This window comes from Lemur catta, chromosome 4 (genome assembly GCF_020740605.2).
Source record: "Lemur catta isolate mLemCat1 chromosome 4, mLemCat1.pri, whole genome shotgun sequence".
In the NCBI taxonomy this organism is placed as follows: domain Eukaryota; kingdom Metazoa; phylum Chordata; class Mammalia; order Primates; family Lemuridae; genus Lemur; species Lemur catta.
The window spans coordinates 107,092,921-107,113,131 of record NC_059131.1 but is presented as its reverse complement, the minus strand read 5'-3'; the positions used below and the strand labels follow the sequence as shown (position 1 = coordinate 107,113,131).

Sequence of the window (20,211 nt, the reverse complement as noted above, 5' to 3'; positions counted from 1 at the left end):
TATTTATTGCAAATCATTTAAGCAAAAATATAAGACTTCATTTTTCACCTGAGTTACTTACAAAAACTAAATCAGCCATAATAGGCTTCTTACATTTATCATTTTACATTTCCTGCTAACTCTAGTGATTTCTGTTTCATAAAAACAAAAATATAATAGTCTGTTCTGTAATATTATTTTCCTTAATTATAGCATTAAGTGTGGTGATACTTTGTAATTTACTTGATCATAAATAATAATGTTTAATTTTTCTCTGCCAGTTAGAAAATTATAAGTCCTAAATGCAAGATTTTATTAACATAGAAGGATTATCTCTGGGTAATAAAGTAGAAGACCATAGGCATTAGGATATATATTGCCCAGCTATTTGGGAGGCTGAGGCAGGAGGATCACTTCAGCCCCTAGGGGTTCAAGATCAGCCTAGGCAACATAGCTCGAGACCCTGTTTCAAAAACAAACAAAAAAGACATATATTAAATAACTTTAGCTTACATGATTATTTTATGAGATCACATCAAAAATAAAAACATTTCCTTCTGTTTAAAATTATATTATTTATCGTTAATAAATATATTTTAAAAGTTGTCCAGTAATCTATTTTAAATTTGAGAGTTGCTCAGTTTTTCTTTATTCAGTTTTGAGTCTACATGTTATATTTCGTATTCATTGAATTCTTAGAATACACTAGTCCTTTAAGAGAGCAATTTAATGCAAGTTGGTCCTGTATAAAAGAAACTTTTTTGGTGAGGCAGTGTGACTCAGACATTTTATACACTCATCTTTGAATTCCTGAATCTGCTTTTTATATATAGTTTGTTTTCTACCTCAAATCCTCCAGTGTTTTCCTCCAGTAAACTTTTTATTCAGATTTTGTATGTTTTGAATATTTTTTATTTTGTAGCATAATTTTAAGCTCTCAAATTTTTAGCTCTATAAAGTAGGGAGTTTAAGTTGAGGGATGCATTTACACTATTTTTTGTTTTAATATGGTAAACACATTTTGGTTTTGAAAACATTTTTGTGAAATTATGTGTCTTTTTGTTTATTAGTGTACTTTTTATTCTTCAGAACACATTAGCTGTCATTATAATAACACATGTTCTAATCAGTAACTGTTATTGTTTATAAGCATTTACATATTACCTTATTTGAAAATATTTTTTTGCCTTAGAATTAATGTATAGCAATGTTTTTCTATGTAGATTTAATGACATTCATGTTCCTGTGAGATTAGAGAGTGTGAAATTTGCCAGTCATTGTTTAATGAATCACCCAGATTTAGCAAAGGATCTCACAGGTAAGCTAGTTGATTTTTTTTTTTTTTACGAATATTAGCATAATGATACAAATATATTTTAGATGTGGGTTGTGTCCTAACTTCAGTTTCTGAATGGGTTTTACCTCTGGTATGGTTTCAGGTCTTCATTTGTCATGTACTAGGAAATGATTTCATGTTTATATAATAAAATTAAATTTAAAATCTTTATACTTTAATCTTTTGGAATTTTTTGGAAATCAGTTTGAGGAAGTAGAATATTCCTTAAGACATTGGATTTGGACACAGATCATTATGTTAATATAACAACATGTCTAATAATAAGTGGGAAACCGATTATCTTCTACACTAGGCTAGACTTTCTCATTCTTCCCTTGAACCTAGTGCATTTAAATCTACCTATTTGGTAGTAGCTATTTGGTAATAGCAATTAAGTGGCTTCTATCAAAGGACTTGTTTACAAAAAGCACAGGAAATACATACTTTGTTTTGATTTAGTTTGTATTATAAATTATTTTGGAATTTTGGGGGGATTATAAAACATTCTGGAATTTATATCATGTAATATGCAGGTATATACCTATTAGCTAACTTTTTATAAACATTTATACTATTTTTCTTTTAAACTCTTTAATTTGTAACTGAAATTCCAAACTATCTAAATCAGATACTGCAATGTGATTTGACTTTTCCAGGCTAGTTGATGTAAAATACATTATTTATTAAAATGTGACTATGGAGTTATAAGCATACAATAAAGTACTGCTGCCTTAAAAATAGTTTTAATTCATGCCATAGTTTACAAACATTGTTTTAGTATAGACAAAAACTTCAAGCTCTGCTAGTCTCTCGTGTCTTTCTGAATCATAACGAATTCCATAGCTAAAATTAGTTTAAGGTTTTTTCTCTTATTACAGAATATTTGAAGGTTAGATCTCATGATCCAGAAGAAGCTATTCGTCATGATGTCATTGTTACCATAATAACAGCTGCCAAAAGAGACCTTTCGTTAGTAAATGATCAGCTGCTTGGCTTTGTAAGGGAAAGAACACTGGATAAACGGGTAAAATCTGACAAATTTTATTCATCTGTAATTTACTGTTTAAATTGTTTGCTAAATATAAGTGGTATTATTTTCTGTTACATTTAAAGCCTTTCTGTGTGAAAATCAAATTAATAATAATGATAAATAAAGATTACCCAGATGTGGTGGTATGTGCCTGTAGTCCCAGCTATTCTAGATAGAGGCTGAGGCAGGAGGACTGCTGGAGCCCAGGAATTTGAGGTTACAGTGAGCTATGATCATGCTACTATACTCCAGCCTGGGCGACAGAGCAAGACCCTATCTCAAAAAAAAAAAAAAAAGCCAAAAAAACCCCCACAAAAAGCAGAAAATGCTAAATAAAGAGCTAACAATTTGTATGTTTCCTATATATCTTTTAATTATCTTTCTGAATGAACACATTGGATGCTGTAGCTTTTCTGATCTTAAGCATAGGTTTCTCTTCTAACATACCTTTATGAAAGAACCACTAAATTAAACAGTTTTATCTTTTCACTTACATGATGAATTTCAAAAAGTAGTGATTGATCTCCTATATTTGTTATAGTTAAATGTTTTCAGTTATTACTATCTTAGATAGATCTGTGTCAATCATTGATCTAAAAGAATATCAAACTTCCTAAGAAAGAGACATTTCCACATTACTATGCCAAGCAAAATGAAGAAAGGATGGTTATGTAATTAGTTAGTTTTTCCTGTGATTTTCCTCTATTTGATGTAGTCAGAAACACGGATTGATAAGGAAAAGTCGTGCTGAGAACAGCAATAGTCATTTCTAAGGAATAGGGTCAACCATAAGAGAGAGACATGTGAGGCAGGCATATTAGGTATCTACTAACATCTTTAACAAAGATGTTAGATGTTAGTATGCTATTTTATTTGAGGCATAGTTGAAAACCTGCTGTCCTCTAGAAACAAGTAGCTTTAATTTCAGGGTAGAAAAATAATTGGTTTTTGTTTTGAAATATAGGAAGAGGTATTCCTTAAGTTTTTACTTTTAGTTGTAGGAGGCAGATGTTTAGAAAGTGGTCACTGTTTAACTTGTTCAACTATATCAGTAATTCTAACTATGAAGATTTTTTTTCCCTCTTGGCTTTAATTTAACTGAAATGACTCTTAACCTAGCGGTTATTTGGCATTGCCTCCTTCCCTCTTTTAGAAAAATTTCACTCCTATTAATATTTTTTCATAGTTTCCAAAAGAGTTGAATAAATGAATCTTCCTAACTGAAACTGCATAATGTGCTCATAATAGTACCTACTGGACATTTTTCAGACCTGGATTTTCATCTGATACATTAGATGACCTTGATTAAATCCTTTCCGAAATATATTTTTGTTTGTTTTGTTTTTGAAGCAGAGTCTCGCTCTGTCGTCCTGGCTAGAGTATAATGGTGTGATGATAAGCTCACTGCAACCTCCACCTCCTGGACTCGAGTGATCCTCTTGCCTCAGCTTCAGTAACTAGGACTATAGATAGCATGCCTGGCTAATTTTTTTTATTTTTTGTAGAGGTGGGGTCTCACTATGTTTCTCAGGCTGTTCTCAAACAATCCTCCCACCTTGGCCTCCCAAAGTGCTGGGATTACAGGCATAAGCCACTGCACCCAGCCTGTCTTCTTATCTGTAAAATACGGGGACAGGAATTAATCTTAGATTTCACTGCTCACATTTTTTGATTTCATGTAAGAAATATCAAAAGGCTTCTATTAACCTCTTATATAGGAACAAAGTTTCATTTCATCCATTAAGTAGTCTAAAAATGAGAAAGTGACACAAGAAATTTATAAGGAAGTATTGATGTATATAAACGAAGGATAGCATACTCCCCCCCAACTTTTTTTTATTTTTTTGAGAAACATACTTTTTTTCATTATTGTTGTTCTTACATTTTATGATAGTTCTCACTCTAGGTTTTAATCATCTCCTTTCCTATCCCTCCTCCCATCACTTTTCTAATAAATCTTCCCAACCTCTAAAAGTCCCAAAGAGTCTTCTACAAACTAGTACATGGCTAGGTATTAATAAATAAATCATTTGTTTTTTAAATCTACAAAATAAGGAAGTTGACTAACAATAACTACTAAGGTCCTTTCCAACTTTATAATTCCAGAAATCTTGATAGTGAACTTTGTTTTTTGTCAACATCAGAAGGGATATAACTAGAAATTAAAACATTCCAGATGATCGGGCTTTTGTTTGCAGAGTGAATCATACACTTTGTGTTTTACCTTTTAAACACTTCTAAAGATTGGCCAATTTTTTTTAGAGTTAATCAAGTGAAATATTCTGTAAGACTTATTGCTGGGCCTTGGGGGAAATGAAAATTTGGTATATCATTTAGTAACATTTGTACTGGGAAATTTCTAAAGCTTGGTTTCTAGATAGGAACAGATTCAAAAATATTTGGTAAAGCCTCTTACGAAAAGAAATAGTGTGCCAATTTATATATGCACACATAAGACTGATTGTACAACCTAGTGAAGCCTTGAGAATTTGCAGATTAGTATAAAGTTTTGATATCATGCTCTTCTAATAAATTTTATATTTTCTAGTGGCGGGTAAGAAAAGAAGCTATGATGGGTCTGGCTCAGCTTTATAAGAAATACTGTCTTCATGGTGAAGCAGGAAAGGAAGCTGCAGAGAAAGTCAGCTGGATAAAGGACAAACTTCTGCATATTTATTATCAGAACAGCATTGATGACAAGTGAGTAGAATGTTGGTGGAATGGTTGAGTTTAAACTGTTTTTAGGTTTTTAAAAGTTATTCCTGTTTAATATTTTAATGATTTATTTCTAACATTAGAAATCACTTTCTACATATTTGTGCATACTATGTTTAAGTAAGTCTCTATCCAAGATTATAAGGTAGTCTAATAATAATGAAATAGGCCTGGACTTTGGAGTCAGATGGAACAGAGACCAAATGTTCACTCTGTCCCTTATTAGATGTGGGCTCTTGCACAAGTGACTTGACTTCTGCGTACCTTGGTTGAGTATAGAAATGAAGAATGCCTTCCCTATAGAATTGTCATGGAGATTAAATAAAATAATGAACATAAAGTACCCTACTCTCTTGCCTGGCAATAGAGCACTATTCAGTAACTACTAGTTATTATTTTTCTTTTTGCAACACTATCATACCAGTAGAGGAATTACTAAGTTGGTTTCATTTTCTGGATGTTACTTATAATTCTGTATTGTACTAATGGAACTTGGTTTTTGCAAAATACTTCCCAATATTTTATTGAATTAGACTGACTTGTTAGGTCATCACTGGATTTGTATTTCATTGGTTAATGAAGAGCTCTAGTGTTTTCTTATTCCAGTGATATTGAATAATAGATATAAGCTTAGCAAGAAGGATATTCCAATATTGGTAGAGAATTTAGACTGTGAAGAGAAGAAAGATCAAATGCACACTGGAAAAACTATATTTTTGGAAGTAATATGAAGGCAGATCCCTCTGTTTTTAGTACATGACAACATGGGAAAGGAGCTGAACTGTAATCAGAGGAAATTAATGAGTTTCTTGAGAATTAGTTATACCTGTGTTTATAGCTTTATATGTCATGTTAATGAGTTTGCTATAGCTCTGGGCTATTAAAGAAGAATAGGTCGAACAGCCAGCACCCTGTGTTTGAGAATATTTAACCCTTCTAGACCAAATGTTTCTAGACAAATTATAAAGTAAAGCCATAAATACAAACTGTCTCTAAACTTAAAAGAACTATACTAAAAGTTGTTCAAGGAAAGGAATGATCATATGGTGATATTTTCCAGTGTGCATGCATACGTAGCTATCATCATTGGTATACTATCTTTGTACCAGATAGTTAAAATATAAAATGGCTATTGCTTCTTAAAAATAGATCAGTTATGTTACTTGAGTTTTTTTGTTGTTGTTTCATAGATTGTTGGTAGAGAAAATCTTTGCTCAGTATCTTGTCCCCCACAACCTGGAAACAGAAGAAAGAATGAAATGTCTGTATTATTTATATGCTAGTTTGGATCCAAATGCTGTAAAGTAAGTTACTCTTCAGATGACTGATGTCTTTCCTAAAGATTTCATAAAATTAATTTATTTAATTAATTGCTGAAGGGATTGTTGCTGCTTCTATTTAAATTAAGAACCTCAGGTAGGCTGGGCGCGGTGGCTCATGCCTATAATCCTAGCATTCTGGGAGGCTGAGGAGGGAGGATTGCTTGAGCTCAGGAATTTGAGAAGAGCCTGAGCAAGAATGAGACCCTATCTCTGCTAAAAATAGAAAGAAACTAACCAGGTGTGGTGGTGGATGCCTGTAGTCCCAGCTACTGGAGAGGCTGAGGCTGGAGGATTGCTTTAGCCCGGGAGTTTGAGGTTGCTGTGAGCTAGGCTGACACCATGGCACCCAACTGGGCAACAGAGTGTCTCAAAAAAAAAAAAATATCAGGAAATTTAATAATGAAACAATATTTTTGTCTAATCCCCTGTGTATTCACATGTCCTCAATTGTTCATATAATGTTCATTATAGGTATTTTTTTCCTCAATCTAGAATTACACATTACATGCTTAGTTGTTGTATGTCTAGTTTCTTAATTGGGAACTATTCTTTAATCTTTCTTTGTCTTTTATGACTTTGATTTTTTTCTTTCTTTGAACAAGTATTGTATAGGCCAATTATTTTGCAGAATGTGGCCTCAATTTGGCTTCTCCAGTGTTTCCTCATTATTAAATTACACATTTTGGGCAGAAATTTCACCAAAGTAATATTATATCCTTGGTGCATTGTATCAGGAGGCATTAACCATCATTTTTAAAAGCCTTACAAGTGATTACTAATGATAACTCAAGGCAGTAAACTCTTGGCTTAAGGTTTTGATATTTGTTTATATTTCTAAATATTCGGCAAAGAGTACTCAGAGTAATTTCTCAGAGGTGCTCTGGGTGCCTAGTAGTTTGGAGGGGATTTGTGAGAGAAGAAAATCTGTGTTTGTGGAAAGAGAAGAGTCTAGAATAATCACAATCAATTTAAATTTGGCATTTGAGTCTACATCATTTCTAAGACATTTCAGTTTTTTAAAATAGTCTGTAGCCTTTCACATATACTACTTAGCCTGACATAGTAAGGCCTTTAGGATCTAGTCCTCTGTGGTATGCTGCAGCTTCCTTTTGCTCCTCACTCATACGCCAGGCTCCAAGCCTGTGTTTTTCAGTTTCCTATATGTGCCATGTACTTTGATGACATTTGGTCTTTCTTTGTACGAGAACTTTCTAGCTATCTCTGTTTAGAACAACTTTCCATCCCTTTGTTGCCTGGCAGAATGCTATTAATCCTGCTAAACTTCTCAAATATTTTTTCTCATAAGAAGCCTTATATTTACCATTTATACTAAACTGTCTTGAGTCCTAATAAATAAATTTCTTGGTGCTTAAAATTTTAGGCAAATGTATAATAGAAAAATGGTGTATATATACCATGCAACAAGAAAAATTATAAAGTTGAATAATTTGCAATAGTATATATTTTTTTTATGTTCATAACTTTATTTACAGAGCTCTCAATGAAATGTGGAAGTGTCAGAACATGCTTCGGAGTCATGTACGCGAACTGTTGGATTTGCACAAGCAGGCAACAGTAGGTTCATGATTTGTTTAAATTATAGTTTACTATAGTCATTGTTCAGATTTTCTGTAGTTCTATATAATGAAGCAAGGATAAAGTGTCTCAGGCATTTTACCTTCCAAATGTCAGTTAAACATAATTTCTGTGGTTGTCCAAGCCAAATTTTCATTTAAATGAATATGACAAACTCCTTATTTTCCAGCGTGAGCAAAGAAATGGTATTTTCTAGTTTATCAAGTTTTTAAACACTAAGAGTTTATACATAGTTTATCAACTTTCAAATAATTAGAATTAAATTTTAAGATAAAATTATATGAAAAGTTATATTTCTTTTCACACTATAAATTATTCTTATTTCTTAAATGTAGAGTTGATAATGGGTTCCTATAAGTATGCTAATGTCAGGTTTTTCCTCCCACGTTTCAAGAAAGCCAAAGTTTCTTGGAATGTGGGAGTAAAAAGCTTGAATTCCCTTAATATATATACTTTTTTTTTTTTTTTGAGATGGGGTCTTGCTATGTTACCCATGCTGACCTTGAACTCCTGGGCTCAATTGATTCTCTTGCCTCAGCGCTTAATATACCTTTTTTTTTTTTTTGAGACAGAGTCTCGCTCTGTTGCCCGGGCTAGAGTGCCATGGCATCAGCCTAGCTCACAGCAACCTCAAATTCCTGGGCTCAAGCAATCCTACTGCCTTAGCCTCCCGAGTAGCTGTGACTACAGGCATGCGCCACCATGCCCGGCTAATTTTTTTCTATATGTATTTTTAGCTGTCCAGATCATTTCTTTCTATTTTTAGTAGAGACGGGGGTCTCGCTCTTGCTCAGGCTGGTCTCGAGCGATCCACCTGCCTCGGCCTCCCAGAGTGCTAGGATTACAGGCGTGAGCCACTACACCCGGCCCTTAATATACTTTTAAGTGTATTCACTAGAATATTTGTTCTTAACCAAGGGACTATATGCAGACTCCTCAAGAGCCCATGGATAGTAGAGCAGAGGATAACAGACTTTTTTTTTATAAATAAGATGGTAGAAATTTAGGCGTTGCCACCCATACAGTCTCTGGTAGGATACTCAACTTTGCCTTTGCAAAAGCAGTCATAAACAATACATAAATGAATAGACGTGACTTTGTTCCAGCAAAACTTTATTAAAAACAGATGGCCCATAGGACAATAGTTTACCAACTTATGATCCAAATTACTCAAATTTAATATAAATTAAAACTAATAATAAAGTATTATGTTATTGTGATAGAGGAAAAGGAAGTACTTTTTAGAGAGGAAGTTATTCTGAAGGTATTTAAGTAATGGGCCACAATAGAACTCTATTCCAAAAGAAAAATTTTCTACATATTTTTAGTAATTTTGATGTCATAATTTTGATGTCATAATTTTTTGTGTTGTTTTCTTCATCTTTTCAATCTTCTGGCAAAATAACTTTCATATGAAAGTTATATACACTCAAGTTTTTAATACCTTCTTGCTAACATCTCCTTTCCTTCTATTTGTCTTAACTTAATAGTTGTTACTACTCCACAGTTCTTTGCTATCAACTTAGTGTGTATTACATGGTAAGCCATTTGCCAGTGAGTAGATTGTAATGAATTTTTTAAACTTTATGAAAAATTTACAATAATGAGTATTGATTTTTGTTTCAGAAATTTGTTAGCATATGTGACTGGTTGTTCTTTTGTTTCTGTTTTAAATTTCAGTCAGAGGCTAACTGCTCTGCCATGTTTGGAAAACTGATGACCATAGCAAGTGAGTATGTTCATTTGCTCAGTAAATATATGATAAACATCAAAACAAACAGTGTACCAAATGGGCCTATTGATTGAATGCTAAGTAAAAGAAAATAATCCTTATCTTAATTTTATTTCTAAGAACCAGTTAGGCTGATTGTCTTTTACTAGCTCAGCAATCTTTTTAAGACACTTATACTTTTAGTTTACTAGTTTTTTTCTTCTGTAATACTGATTCTCTTTTAATTTTAAATAGAGAATTTGCCTGACCCTGGGAAAGCACAAGATTTTGTGAAGAAATTTAACCAGGTTCTTGGTGACGATGAGAAATTGCGGTCTCAGTTGGAGTTATTAATCAGCCCAACATGTTCCTGCAAGCAGGCAGACGTTTGTGTGGTTAGTAAATTATACTTTACATGTAATCCTTGCTTTACTTACAGAAATTTATGTTTCATTAAAGCCTGTTTTACATACAGTGTTTTCTATGAATTTAATAATGTTGTGAGCTGTGAATATATTTAGGAATATATCTGTGGTCAACTTAGTTCTCTTTACCTACCAATCACTCTCCAGCCACATCCCAGGAAACACCTAGAGAACAAAGCCAGAGAGATTGGTTTTAGGAATTGAGCAAGATAAAGTACTTTGTATTTAGTAGACATTTATTGAGTAAATGATGAGTATTTCTAAGTGCTTGTGTGCACACATTTTTTCTCCTGTGTATGAGCATAGAAATAACCCTTGTCAGCAGATTAGCAATAGTAATGTTGCCATGTGTGTGATTTCATTTATAGATAAGATAAATTCCTATTTAGACTTTTGTCTTCATTTCATTCCTAGACTCATTTTATAGAATACCACTGTCACTGAAGATGTGAGGAAGGAAAACTTCATTCATTTATTCAGCATTTTATGAGATAGGGATTGAATTTATAAGATAGGTTTGATTTTCAGCTATTCCGTTTACAACCAGTGTGACCTTGAGTAAGTCAATATTTTTTAACACTTTTCCTCATCTGTAGATATTAACAATCTCATAGAGTTGTTAAAGGTTTTTTGTATATACAGTCATCCACCATATAACAACATTTTGGTCAACGACAGACCGTATATACAAAGGTGGTCCCATAAAATTATAATCAAGCTGAAAAATTCCTATCACCTAGTGACATCTTGATCCTGAGCCTGTGTAGGCCTTGGCTAACGTGTGTGTGTGTGTGTGTGTGTGTGTGTGTGTGTGTGTGTGTGTCTGTGTCTCTTTCAAGTTTGTTCTTTTTCTTATTAGTCCATGGAAATACAAGTGTCTTAGTTTTTAACAAAAAAGTTTAAAAATGTAAATAGAAAAATGCTGTTAGAATAAAAATATAAAGAAAATATTTTCATATAGCTCTACAATGTGTTTGTGTATTGAGCTGTGTTATTACAAAAGAGTCAGAAACTTTAAAAGTTTTTTTAAGGTTTATAAAGTAAAAATGTTAAAGTGAGCTAAGACTATTATTGAAGAAAGAAAAAAATTTATTTTGTGTACCCTAAGTGTACAGTGTTTATAAGGTATACAGTAGTGTACAGGAATGTCCGAGGCCCTCACATTCATTCGCCACTTACTGACTCACCCAGAGCAACTTCCAGTCCTGTAAGCTTTGTTCATTTTAAGTGCTCTACATAGGTGTACCATTTTTTATCTTTTATACTGTGTTTTTACTGTACCTTTTTAAAAAAAATTTTTTTAAGAGACAGGGTCTCACTTTGTTATCTACGCTGGAGTACAGTGGTGCAATCACAGCTCACTGCAACCTCAAACTCCTAGGCTCAAGCACTTCTGCTTCAGCCTCCTGAGTAGCTGGAGCTACAGTTGCTTGAGGCCACACCCAGCTAATTTTTCTATTTTTTTGTACAGACGAGATCTTGAATTCCTGGCCTTAGGCAGTCAGTCCTCTCACCTTGGCCTCCCATACTGCTGGGATTACAGGTGTGAGCCACTGCAACCCACCAAACTGTGCCTTTTCTGTGTTTAGATTATGTGTAGAAACATAAATACTTACATTGTGTTACAGTTGTCTACAGTATTCAGTAAAGTAACATAATACACAGGTTTGTAGCCTAGGAGCAATAAGCTATATTATATAACCTAGATGTATTGTAAACTGTACCATCTAGGTTTGTGGAAGTATGCTCTGTGATGTTTTCACAGCAACAAAATTGCCTAATGATACATTTCTCAAAATGTATCCCTGTCGTTAAATGACACATAACTGTGTGCATGTGTGTGTGTGTGTGTGTGTGTGTGTATTTTTTTTTCTAATATAGATCCCTGTACTGCCCTATTGGTTTTAAATAAGTGGTAGTTCTTAGGATGTTACACGTATATGGCAAGTACTATGCTCGGGACCAGGCTTACAGAGATTTATAAAAGAAAGATAGATAATTATTTCAGTGTGTTTTGTTTGTTTGTTTTAAAGATAGAGTCTCTGTCACCCAGGCTTGAATGCAGAGGTGTGATCATAGCTCACTGTAACCTTGACCTCCTGGACTCAAGCAGTCCTCCCACCTTCGAGGGCTACAGGCACATGCCACCATGCCTAGCTAATTATTTTTTTATTTTTTGCAGAGACAAAGATCTGGCTACATTGCCTAGGCTGGTCTTAAACTACCAGCCTCAAGCAATCGTCCCACCTCAGCCTCCCAGAGTGCTGGGATTACAGGCATGAGCCACTGCACCAGGCCTATTTCAGTTATTTATGTCTGATTTTGTTCTAGAAAGGATTAGAGTTGATAATTTTTAAGTATTTTATAAGGGATAAGGACTATAATAGATGTATATACAAAGTGGTCTGGGAGTGTGGAACCAAGGATCTTTTATTCAGTCTAGGGAGCTAAAAAGACCAGTTATTAAGAGGATATGGGTAGGGGAGTTAATTTAGGGAAGAGAACAATGGGCTTGTCTGTTGGGACTAGGAATATGGATATACTAAGTGCCCAGAGTACCTCAACCTTTGCACTTCTGAAGTAAGTGATTTGCTGAAAACACATAAAGGTATTTATTTACTTCTTTGGCATTTAGAATTCTAGTTTCAGAGTGCTGTGTCCTGCAGAGAATCTACTAATACAATTAGATCATACAGTGAAATAGCTATAAAATAACTTATATCATCATTTGGTTTAATCACTTCATTTGACAGATAAGGATATTGAATATTTATTCATTTAGTTTATTTGTTTACTGTGTCCTTGACCATGAAGACATTGAATTTTAAGGAGGGGAAATTTCTCATCCAGTGTTTCATAGCAAGCTATAGTGGCTGAGCTGTAGGTAGAACTTATATCTCATAGATCCATGATAGGTTTCTTTCTTTTTTTTTTTTTTTGAGAAAGAGTCTCGCTGTGTTGCCTGGGCTAGAGTGAGTGTCGTGGTGTCAGCCTAGCTCACAGCAACCTCAAACTCCTGGGCTTAAGTGATCCTACTGCCTCAGCCTCCCAAATAGCTGGGACTACAGGCATGCGTCACCATGCCCAGCTAATTTTTTTCTGTATATATTTTTAGTTGGCCAGATAATTTCTTTCTATTTTTAGTAGAGCTGGGGTCTCGCTTTTGCTCAGGCTGGTCTCGAACTCTGGACCTCGAGCGATCCACCCGCCTCGGCCTCCCAGAGTGCTAGGATTATAGGCGTGAGCCACTGCGCCTGGCCCATGATAGGTTTCTTTCTATACATTACATTATTTTCTGCAAGAATCAGTACAGACAAAGTACTGCTGAAGGAATATGTACCTGGAGAAAGAATAATCAAATAGTACTTTTGGTTTAACAGAAAACAGAAATTGAGTGTGAATTTGGAAAAAAAAATGGCAGTAACATGAATCCCTACTATTTGTCTGACCAGAAATATCTAAGAGTTTCCAAACCCAAAAAGTATGTGCAAAACAGATGTTTGTAACCAAAATATCTCGGGATGAATGCAACAGCCACACAGTGAAGCCAATCAGTGCTCCTGATTTCAGGAACCAGGAAGGTAGAGATGAAGACTGCACTTGCACTGGAAAGAGCATGGGTCTTGATACCTTCTTTCCTAGCTCTTATTTAACCTCTCTATATATTCTCATATGTAAAGTTGGACTTACAATGCTCTTTAGAGACTCAGGAAAACAACCACTGTTAGAAAGAGTTGTTGCCATTTTCCAGAGTATCTCTATCATTTGTTTCATTCCCCATGGGCTACTGAATATTAGTTACATATTTCCTCTAATGTCCCTGTTCCTTTTATCCTGATAATTTCATTCTGGCATAGAAGAAAAGAATAAAGAAAAAATATACAAATGTAAATTATAGTTTCTCTTGTTCTGTGTAGCTTTCGTTTCATCTTTGAGAGTTCCTTCTCCATCCCCTGGTGTGTATTTGCCACTACCTCCTTTTTTTCTAAAGAACAATCATGTCTCACTTCTCAAGAGGTCAATATTACTCGGTTAAGAGAGTTAGTAGGCATCATATCTAATATTTTCCTCCCCCTTTGTCCAAGTTCCATTCTTGAAAAATTTTAGTAAGAATACTTTGAGCAAGGACATACTGTGGATTAATGTGTGTGCGTGTCTGTGATAATATAGTGAAAGAGGCTGAACAGTGGTATTGAAATATGTGATATAGATTTACTTTTCCTTTAGACTTCAGGTTTTGAGTTTCCACACTTTGGTTCTAGAGAAAGACCATGTATTTGCCATAGCTTCAGGTGTGCCTGCTATTTTATACTCCATTGCCTTCCTATGATGAGGGTTCCCAAATGTTAAGATTTTCCAGGAAGCCTGTTTATCCAGCATTTAATGAGACAGTCCTAAGTTTGAATTTCATCTATGCTATTTACTACCAGTGTGACTTTTAGTTAGTTGTTCAATATTTCCAGGTCTCATATTCTTAATATATAAATATTACCAAGGTCATAGGATTTGTAAAAAAAATGAAGTAAAATGAAATATTGTTAATATTATGGCCTAATTCAGGGACCTCTGTGCTGCCCTACAGGATTTAAAGAAATGGTAATTTTTATGGTCTTACACATAGATTACAAACAGTAGGCATCCTTAAAATAGGTCTAAAGTGGGATCATAAATGTCCATCTTTTTTTTTTTTTTTTTTTTTTTTTTTTTTGAGACAGAGTCTCACTTTGTTGCCCAGGCTAGAGTGAGTGCCGTGGCGTCAGCCTAGCTCACAGCAACCTCAAACTCCTGGGCTTAAGCGATCCTACTGCCTCAGCCTCCCGAGTAGCTGGGACTACAGGCACATGCCACCATGCCCGGCTAATTTTTCTATATATATTTTTAGTTGTCCAGATAATTTATTTCTATTTTTAGTAGAGACGGGGTCTCGCTCAGGCTGGTCTCGAACTCCTGACCTTGGGCGATCCACCCGCCTCGGCCTCCCAGAGGGCTAGGATTACAGGCGTGAGCCCCCGCGCCTGGCCCGTCCATCTTTTAACTAAGTTTCATAGTAATTCTGATATGAATGGTTCATGGACCATACTTTTTAAAAAAAACCTTCTCTGTGGAATTATCTGGATATGCATTGTATCTTTAGTAGTCCAAATATCTTGTTCCTTGATCAAGCTTACACTGTTAAAATTCACTGTGTAATTTAGTAAATTGTGTTATATACATGGTCTCTCATGGAGCTTACAGATTAGGTGGCAGAAGTAGATAAATAGTAGAGAATACAGTGTGATAAGTGTTCTGATACACTCGTGTGCTTTGGTAACACGGAGGAACACCATCCATCCTGGGCATGGGTGGAAATACGTCAGGGAATGGCTTATTCTAGAAGAAATGACTCCTGAGTTGAGTCTTAAAGGATGAGTAGGAATTAGACCACTATGTCAAGAATGACTGCTGTATTTCCAGGTTGGGTAAATGGGTATGTGAGGAGATGCTTTAGGGATAAGGGAAGATAACCTCTTAGCAGTTGTATTCAGAAGTCTGAGTTTCAGGCATGGTTCTATGTATTAGCACAGTTATAGCACTTGGAGGAGGTAGAGAAGAAATGAAGAAAAGGTGAGAGAGATGCTAAATTATGCCTTTTAGTAACAATCGTAGAGTGTTTTCTGGTTTCTTTTCATCTTTTTTTTTATAATTCAATGACAGTGGCATTTCCCTTTTATAGGAAAGTTAAACCTTTAGAAATTGTTTCTTGTGAGAAACTGGTATTATATCTTTATGTGGTTTACTGATTGCTGCAAAAAAATATTGATAATATTCAATTCCTTTAGGAATTATTTTGATTAGCTATGAGAAAAAAATATACCACAAGGATTACTGTGCACAAGAAAGAATACGTTTCATAAAATGATTTTGATATTCCTTGAAAGTGCTTAGTATACTAAACAATGTATTAATTAATAAATATATATTAGTAGTAGTAATATTCTGCAGTGGTGGCATAGATTTGATCAGAAATTTTGGAAACATTGTCAGGGATACAGAAAAACTTTTTTGTAGTTGTTTTTTTTTTGTTTGTTTGTTTTTTAACTCTTTCTGCCAACTGTCATTTCCTAAAAGGATTGCATATGGTTACTTCTGGTTGAAGCTTTCTCAGCTGCTTTTCAGTTGTAAACTTCTTGTTGGTCTTAGATGTTTCTGTTTGTGTATTGGAAGTATGTTTTTTCTTGAATGTGTAAAGAAAACTGTTTATTTGTTGCTAATTACCTGCCACAAACTAATTTGGCTTACTCCTTACCCTCAATATCGTTTAATATTATCACATGTAAATTTAAAATAATTGTTATGAGAGATTACCTAAATATCACCTACATAACGTGTTGTTATGAGGGTTTACCTAAGTGTAAGATTATTTGGGAATATAAAACTGTCAGGTTTTAAACACTATTTGTCTTGTATTGTTTGTATACACAGATGTGTTTTATATAGTTCTGTTACTATGTTTAAATAATTGTGCATTCTTTTCCCCTTACCACTTTTTAATTTCTTCTATGCTTCTATGTACTACCATATCTGTCTTTCCTAATGCCTAGTTTTTCCACTTATTAGTGACCTAGCAATTTTCCAACATTCATATTGGTTTTAGACAATCTCTGACATATTTTTCTTAGGTTAAAGCAACTAAATTTTGGTTAAAGCAACTAAAAGAGGAAAAAATCGCCTTTTGGGGATACTTAACAAAATAAGATTAATTCCAAAGTATATGCAGTATTTAAATTCAGATTTAAAATGTGAACCTGTGACTTAGAGCAAAGTATATAAACATTAAGCACCAAATAAAGTATTTTTTTCCTCTAATGCTGAAATTTTGTTTGGTTAATTACAAATTACTAAAATCAGGCATCTCCTAATGACTAAGAAATTTTCTTCAGAATCTGAGTCCTTTGGACTTATACTCTAATAACAAATATGGATGATATTTAGTATGATCTTTTCCCCCTTTGTTCTCCTGAATATATATCACTAAAATATTTTTTATGAGAAAAGCTAATAAATAAAGTAAATATCATTTGTTATTGCTTTATTGTTTGGAAAGCACGTTTAATGTGCATTATGTTCTCAGCTAAGACATATTTACTCATCTTAATTATTCCATTGAAAGACGTGTTCTTGTTTTTTGTTTTGTTTTGCTTTGTTTTGTTTTGAGACAGGGTCTCACTCTGTTGCTCACTGCAACCTCCAGTTCCTGGGCTCAAGAGATCCTTCTGCCTCAGCCTCCTGAGGAGCTGAGACTTACAGACGCATGCCATCACACTCGGCTAATTTTTAAAATTTTTTCAAGACATGGGGTCTTGCTGTGTTGCTCAGGCTGGCCTCAAGCAGCCCTCCCACCTTGGCCTCCGAAAGTTCTAGGATTACAGGTGTAAGCCACAGTGCCCTGCTGTAAAAGCCTTGCTCTTAAAGTAAATTTCTTTACCTACTGCCCACCTCATTGTAAATTTAACCTTATCTTTCAGGGAATCAGTGTCTATAATTACTAAGTGCTCCTCCTTAGAAATGTCCACCAAGAATGTCTGTCTTTGTAGGAACTATTTGATGTAATACCATAGTTTTGGAGCTTAAATTGAGAGAATTATTTTTATTCTTGGGGCTGTCTAACAATCTCCAATAATTCTATGTCTAATTTATAAATAAAATTCTAGGGGAGTACAGGATTCTCATTTATACCTCAACTATGTTCTCCATACTGAAAATGTTTACAAGTATTTATATAGTTATGAATATCTAATTTTTTCAAAAATGAAATTAATTGAAACAAAACACAATATTCTTCCAAATTATGAAATAGTAAAAACCAATAAAACATACTGATGAAAGTGAAAATTGTTCTGTTTTTATTTTTTTCTGAATAAAAAACGTGGTTACGGCTGGGCACAGTGGCTCACGCCTGTAATCCTAGCACTCTGGGAGGCTGAGGCGGAGGAGGATCGCTCAAGATCAGGAGTTCGAGACCAGCCTGAGCAAGAGCGAGACCCCGTCTCTACCAAAAAAATAGAAAGAAATTAACCAGACAACTAAAAATACGTAGAAAAAATTAGCCAGGCATAGTGGTGCATGCCTGTAGTTCCAGCTACTCGGGAAGCTGAGGCAGTAGGATCGCTTGAGCCCAGGAGTGTGAGGTTACTGTGAGCTAGGCTGACGCCACGGCACTCTAGCCAGGACGACAGAGTGAGACTCTGTCTCAAAAAAAAATGTGGTTACACTAAACAATAATTTCATGGGAGAAATATGAGATAAGTCAGAATTCACTCAGAGACCACATCATCTCCTTTCTGTTCTCCACTGTCCAGATTTTGCAGTGATTACTCAGTGAATGCATAAATTTTAGTCAGGGTCTAACACAGAAAATATTTTTCACTTACGCTGGCTTTGAATCTTTAAATGCTTTTTTTTTTTTTTTTGTCTACAATCATTTTTATTTTGAAAAACATGAAAGCAAATAATACTTACAGTAAAACTATTTTCTTTCTATAGAGAGAAATAGCCCGGAAACTTGCAAATCCTAAGCAGCCAACAAATCCTTTTCTAGAGATGGTCAAATTTCTGTTGGAAAGAATTGCGCCTGTGCACATTGATTCAGAAGCCATAAGGTAAGCTAGGAAATAAATTCTCTCAAAAATAGATTTTAATATGAAACAACAGTGTAATAAATTCAGATTTTGGGCCCCTGAAGAGACCTAAAAAGTTTCTCTGTGTACCTCTTTGTAATGGCAGATGCATACATCATTCAGCTTGAAAGTCCTATTCACTTTTATGATCTTTGGCTTTAATTAATGCTGTTCATTTTTAAAACATTCTTGTGTTTATTTTTAGCTTATCTGTGCTGATTAAAGAAAACCTAGAACATAAAGATAGGTAGAAAGAAGAAAATTTTAGATCTACGTGGATATCAACCAACCTCTGAATTTTCTTAAAACATTTTAATTGCCACATAATATTCTGTAATACATATTATAACACTGTTCACTTGATGTCTGAGAACAGAATGATACATTGTAGAAAAGAGGACAAGATTGTCATTAGGTAAATCTGGTTTCAAAATGTAAGTCTACTTTGTGGCTTTGGAAAAACTCCTCTAGTTTATCTGAGTTTTCATTTATTTTCTACTTCAATGTGGGTATAAAAATCTTGTTTGATGATTATGAGAATTAGATAATACTTAAAAAGTAAGCAGCCTAAGGCCAGGCACCATGGCTCATACCTGTAATCCTATCACTTTCCGAAGCAAGGCAGGATGATTGCTTGAGGCAGATGTCCAAGACCAGCCTGAGCTACATAGCAAGACCCCATCTCTACAAAAAATTTAAAACATTAGCTGGGCATGGTGGCATGAGCCTGTAGTCCTAGCTTCACAGGAGCTGAGTTGAATCATTTGAGTGTAGGGCTGCATTGAGCTATGATGGAACCATTGTACTCCATCCAGCCTAGGTGACAGAGCAAGACCCCATCTTGAAAAAAATTTTCTGATGCTAAGTAAAGTGTGAGCAAGAAAAAAAAAGAGTAAGCAGCTTAGCATCATAAAGATTAAATGACAGCAATTGATTTTTATTAACTATTCCCATAATTTCGGACATTTCAGGTCGTTCCACTGATTTCCTGTTATAAACATCGGTGGGTGATTTTCTCTTACAGTAGTCATTTTTAGAGTGGATACGCTATATATCTCTTTCTATGTCGGGTTACCAAGTAGTTTTTGGTTCTTTTTCCAAACAGCCTAGAATTCAGAATCAGTTCTAGTGCCCAAGCCACTATTTCATGTTATGTAAATCATTGCTGTGGTTGTATCAAATGCTGATTGTATTAGTTTGTTAGGGCTGCCATAACAAAAACTGGATGGCCCAAACAACAGAAATTAATTTTTTACAGTTCTGGAGGCTGTAGCCTAAGATCAAGGTATCAACAAGTTTTATTTTTTTTTTTTTTCTGAAACCTCTCTCATTGACTTGGAGAAGGCCTCTGTCACACTGAGAATCCAGATACAAATCCATGCTTTTACAGTCAGCTAATTTTTTACAAAGGTGCTAAGAACATACAATGGGGAAGACATT

At 34.5% G+C, this 20,211-nt stretch overlaps 1 protein-coding gene across 5 annotated transcripts in view; it reads left to right on the top strand.

The window, feature by feature from the left end:
* Nucleotides 1-20,211, top strand: part of PDS5A (PDS5 cohesin associated factor A) — a 128,941-nt gene that overhangs the window by 57,546 nt on the left and 51,184 nt on the right. For 4 of the 5 annotated variants that reach the window (XM_045550555.1, XM_045550556.1, XM_045550558.1 and 1 more), the window contains exons 10-17: nt 1,203-1,297; nt 2,194-2,339; nt 4,894-5,045; nt 6,251-6,364; nt 7,876-7,957; nt 9,659-9,707; nt 9,945-10,084; nt 18,638-18,753. In XM_045550555.1, the coding sequence (XP_045406511.1) occupies nt 1,203-1,297; nt 2,194-2,339; nt 4,894-5,045; nt 6,251-6,364; nt 7,876-7,957; nt 9,659-9,707; nt 9,945-10,084; nt 18,638-18,753 (894 nt within the window). Of the gene's footprint in view, nt 1-1,202; nt 1,298-2,193; nt 2,340-4,893; nt 5,046-6,250; nt 6,365-7,875; nt 7,958-9,658; nt 9,708-9,944; nt 10,085-17,313; nt 17,821-18,637; nt 18,754-20,211 lie in introns of those variants that run through there. The other variant, XM_045550560.1, reaches the window with a different exon arrangement.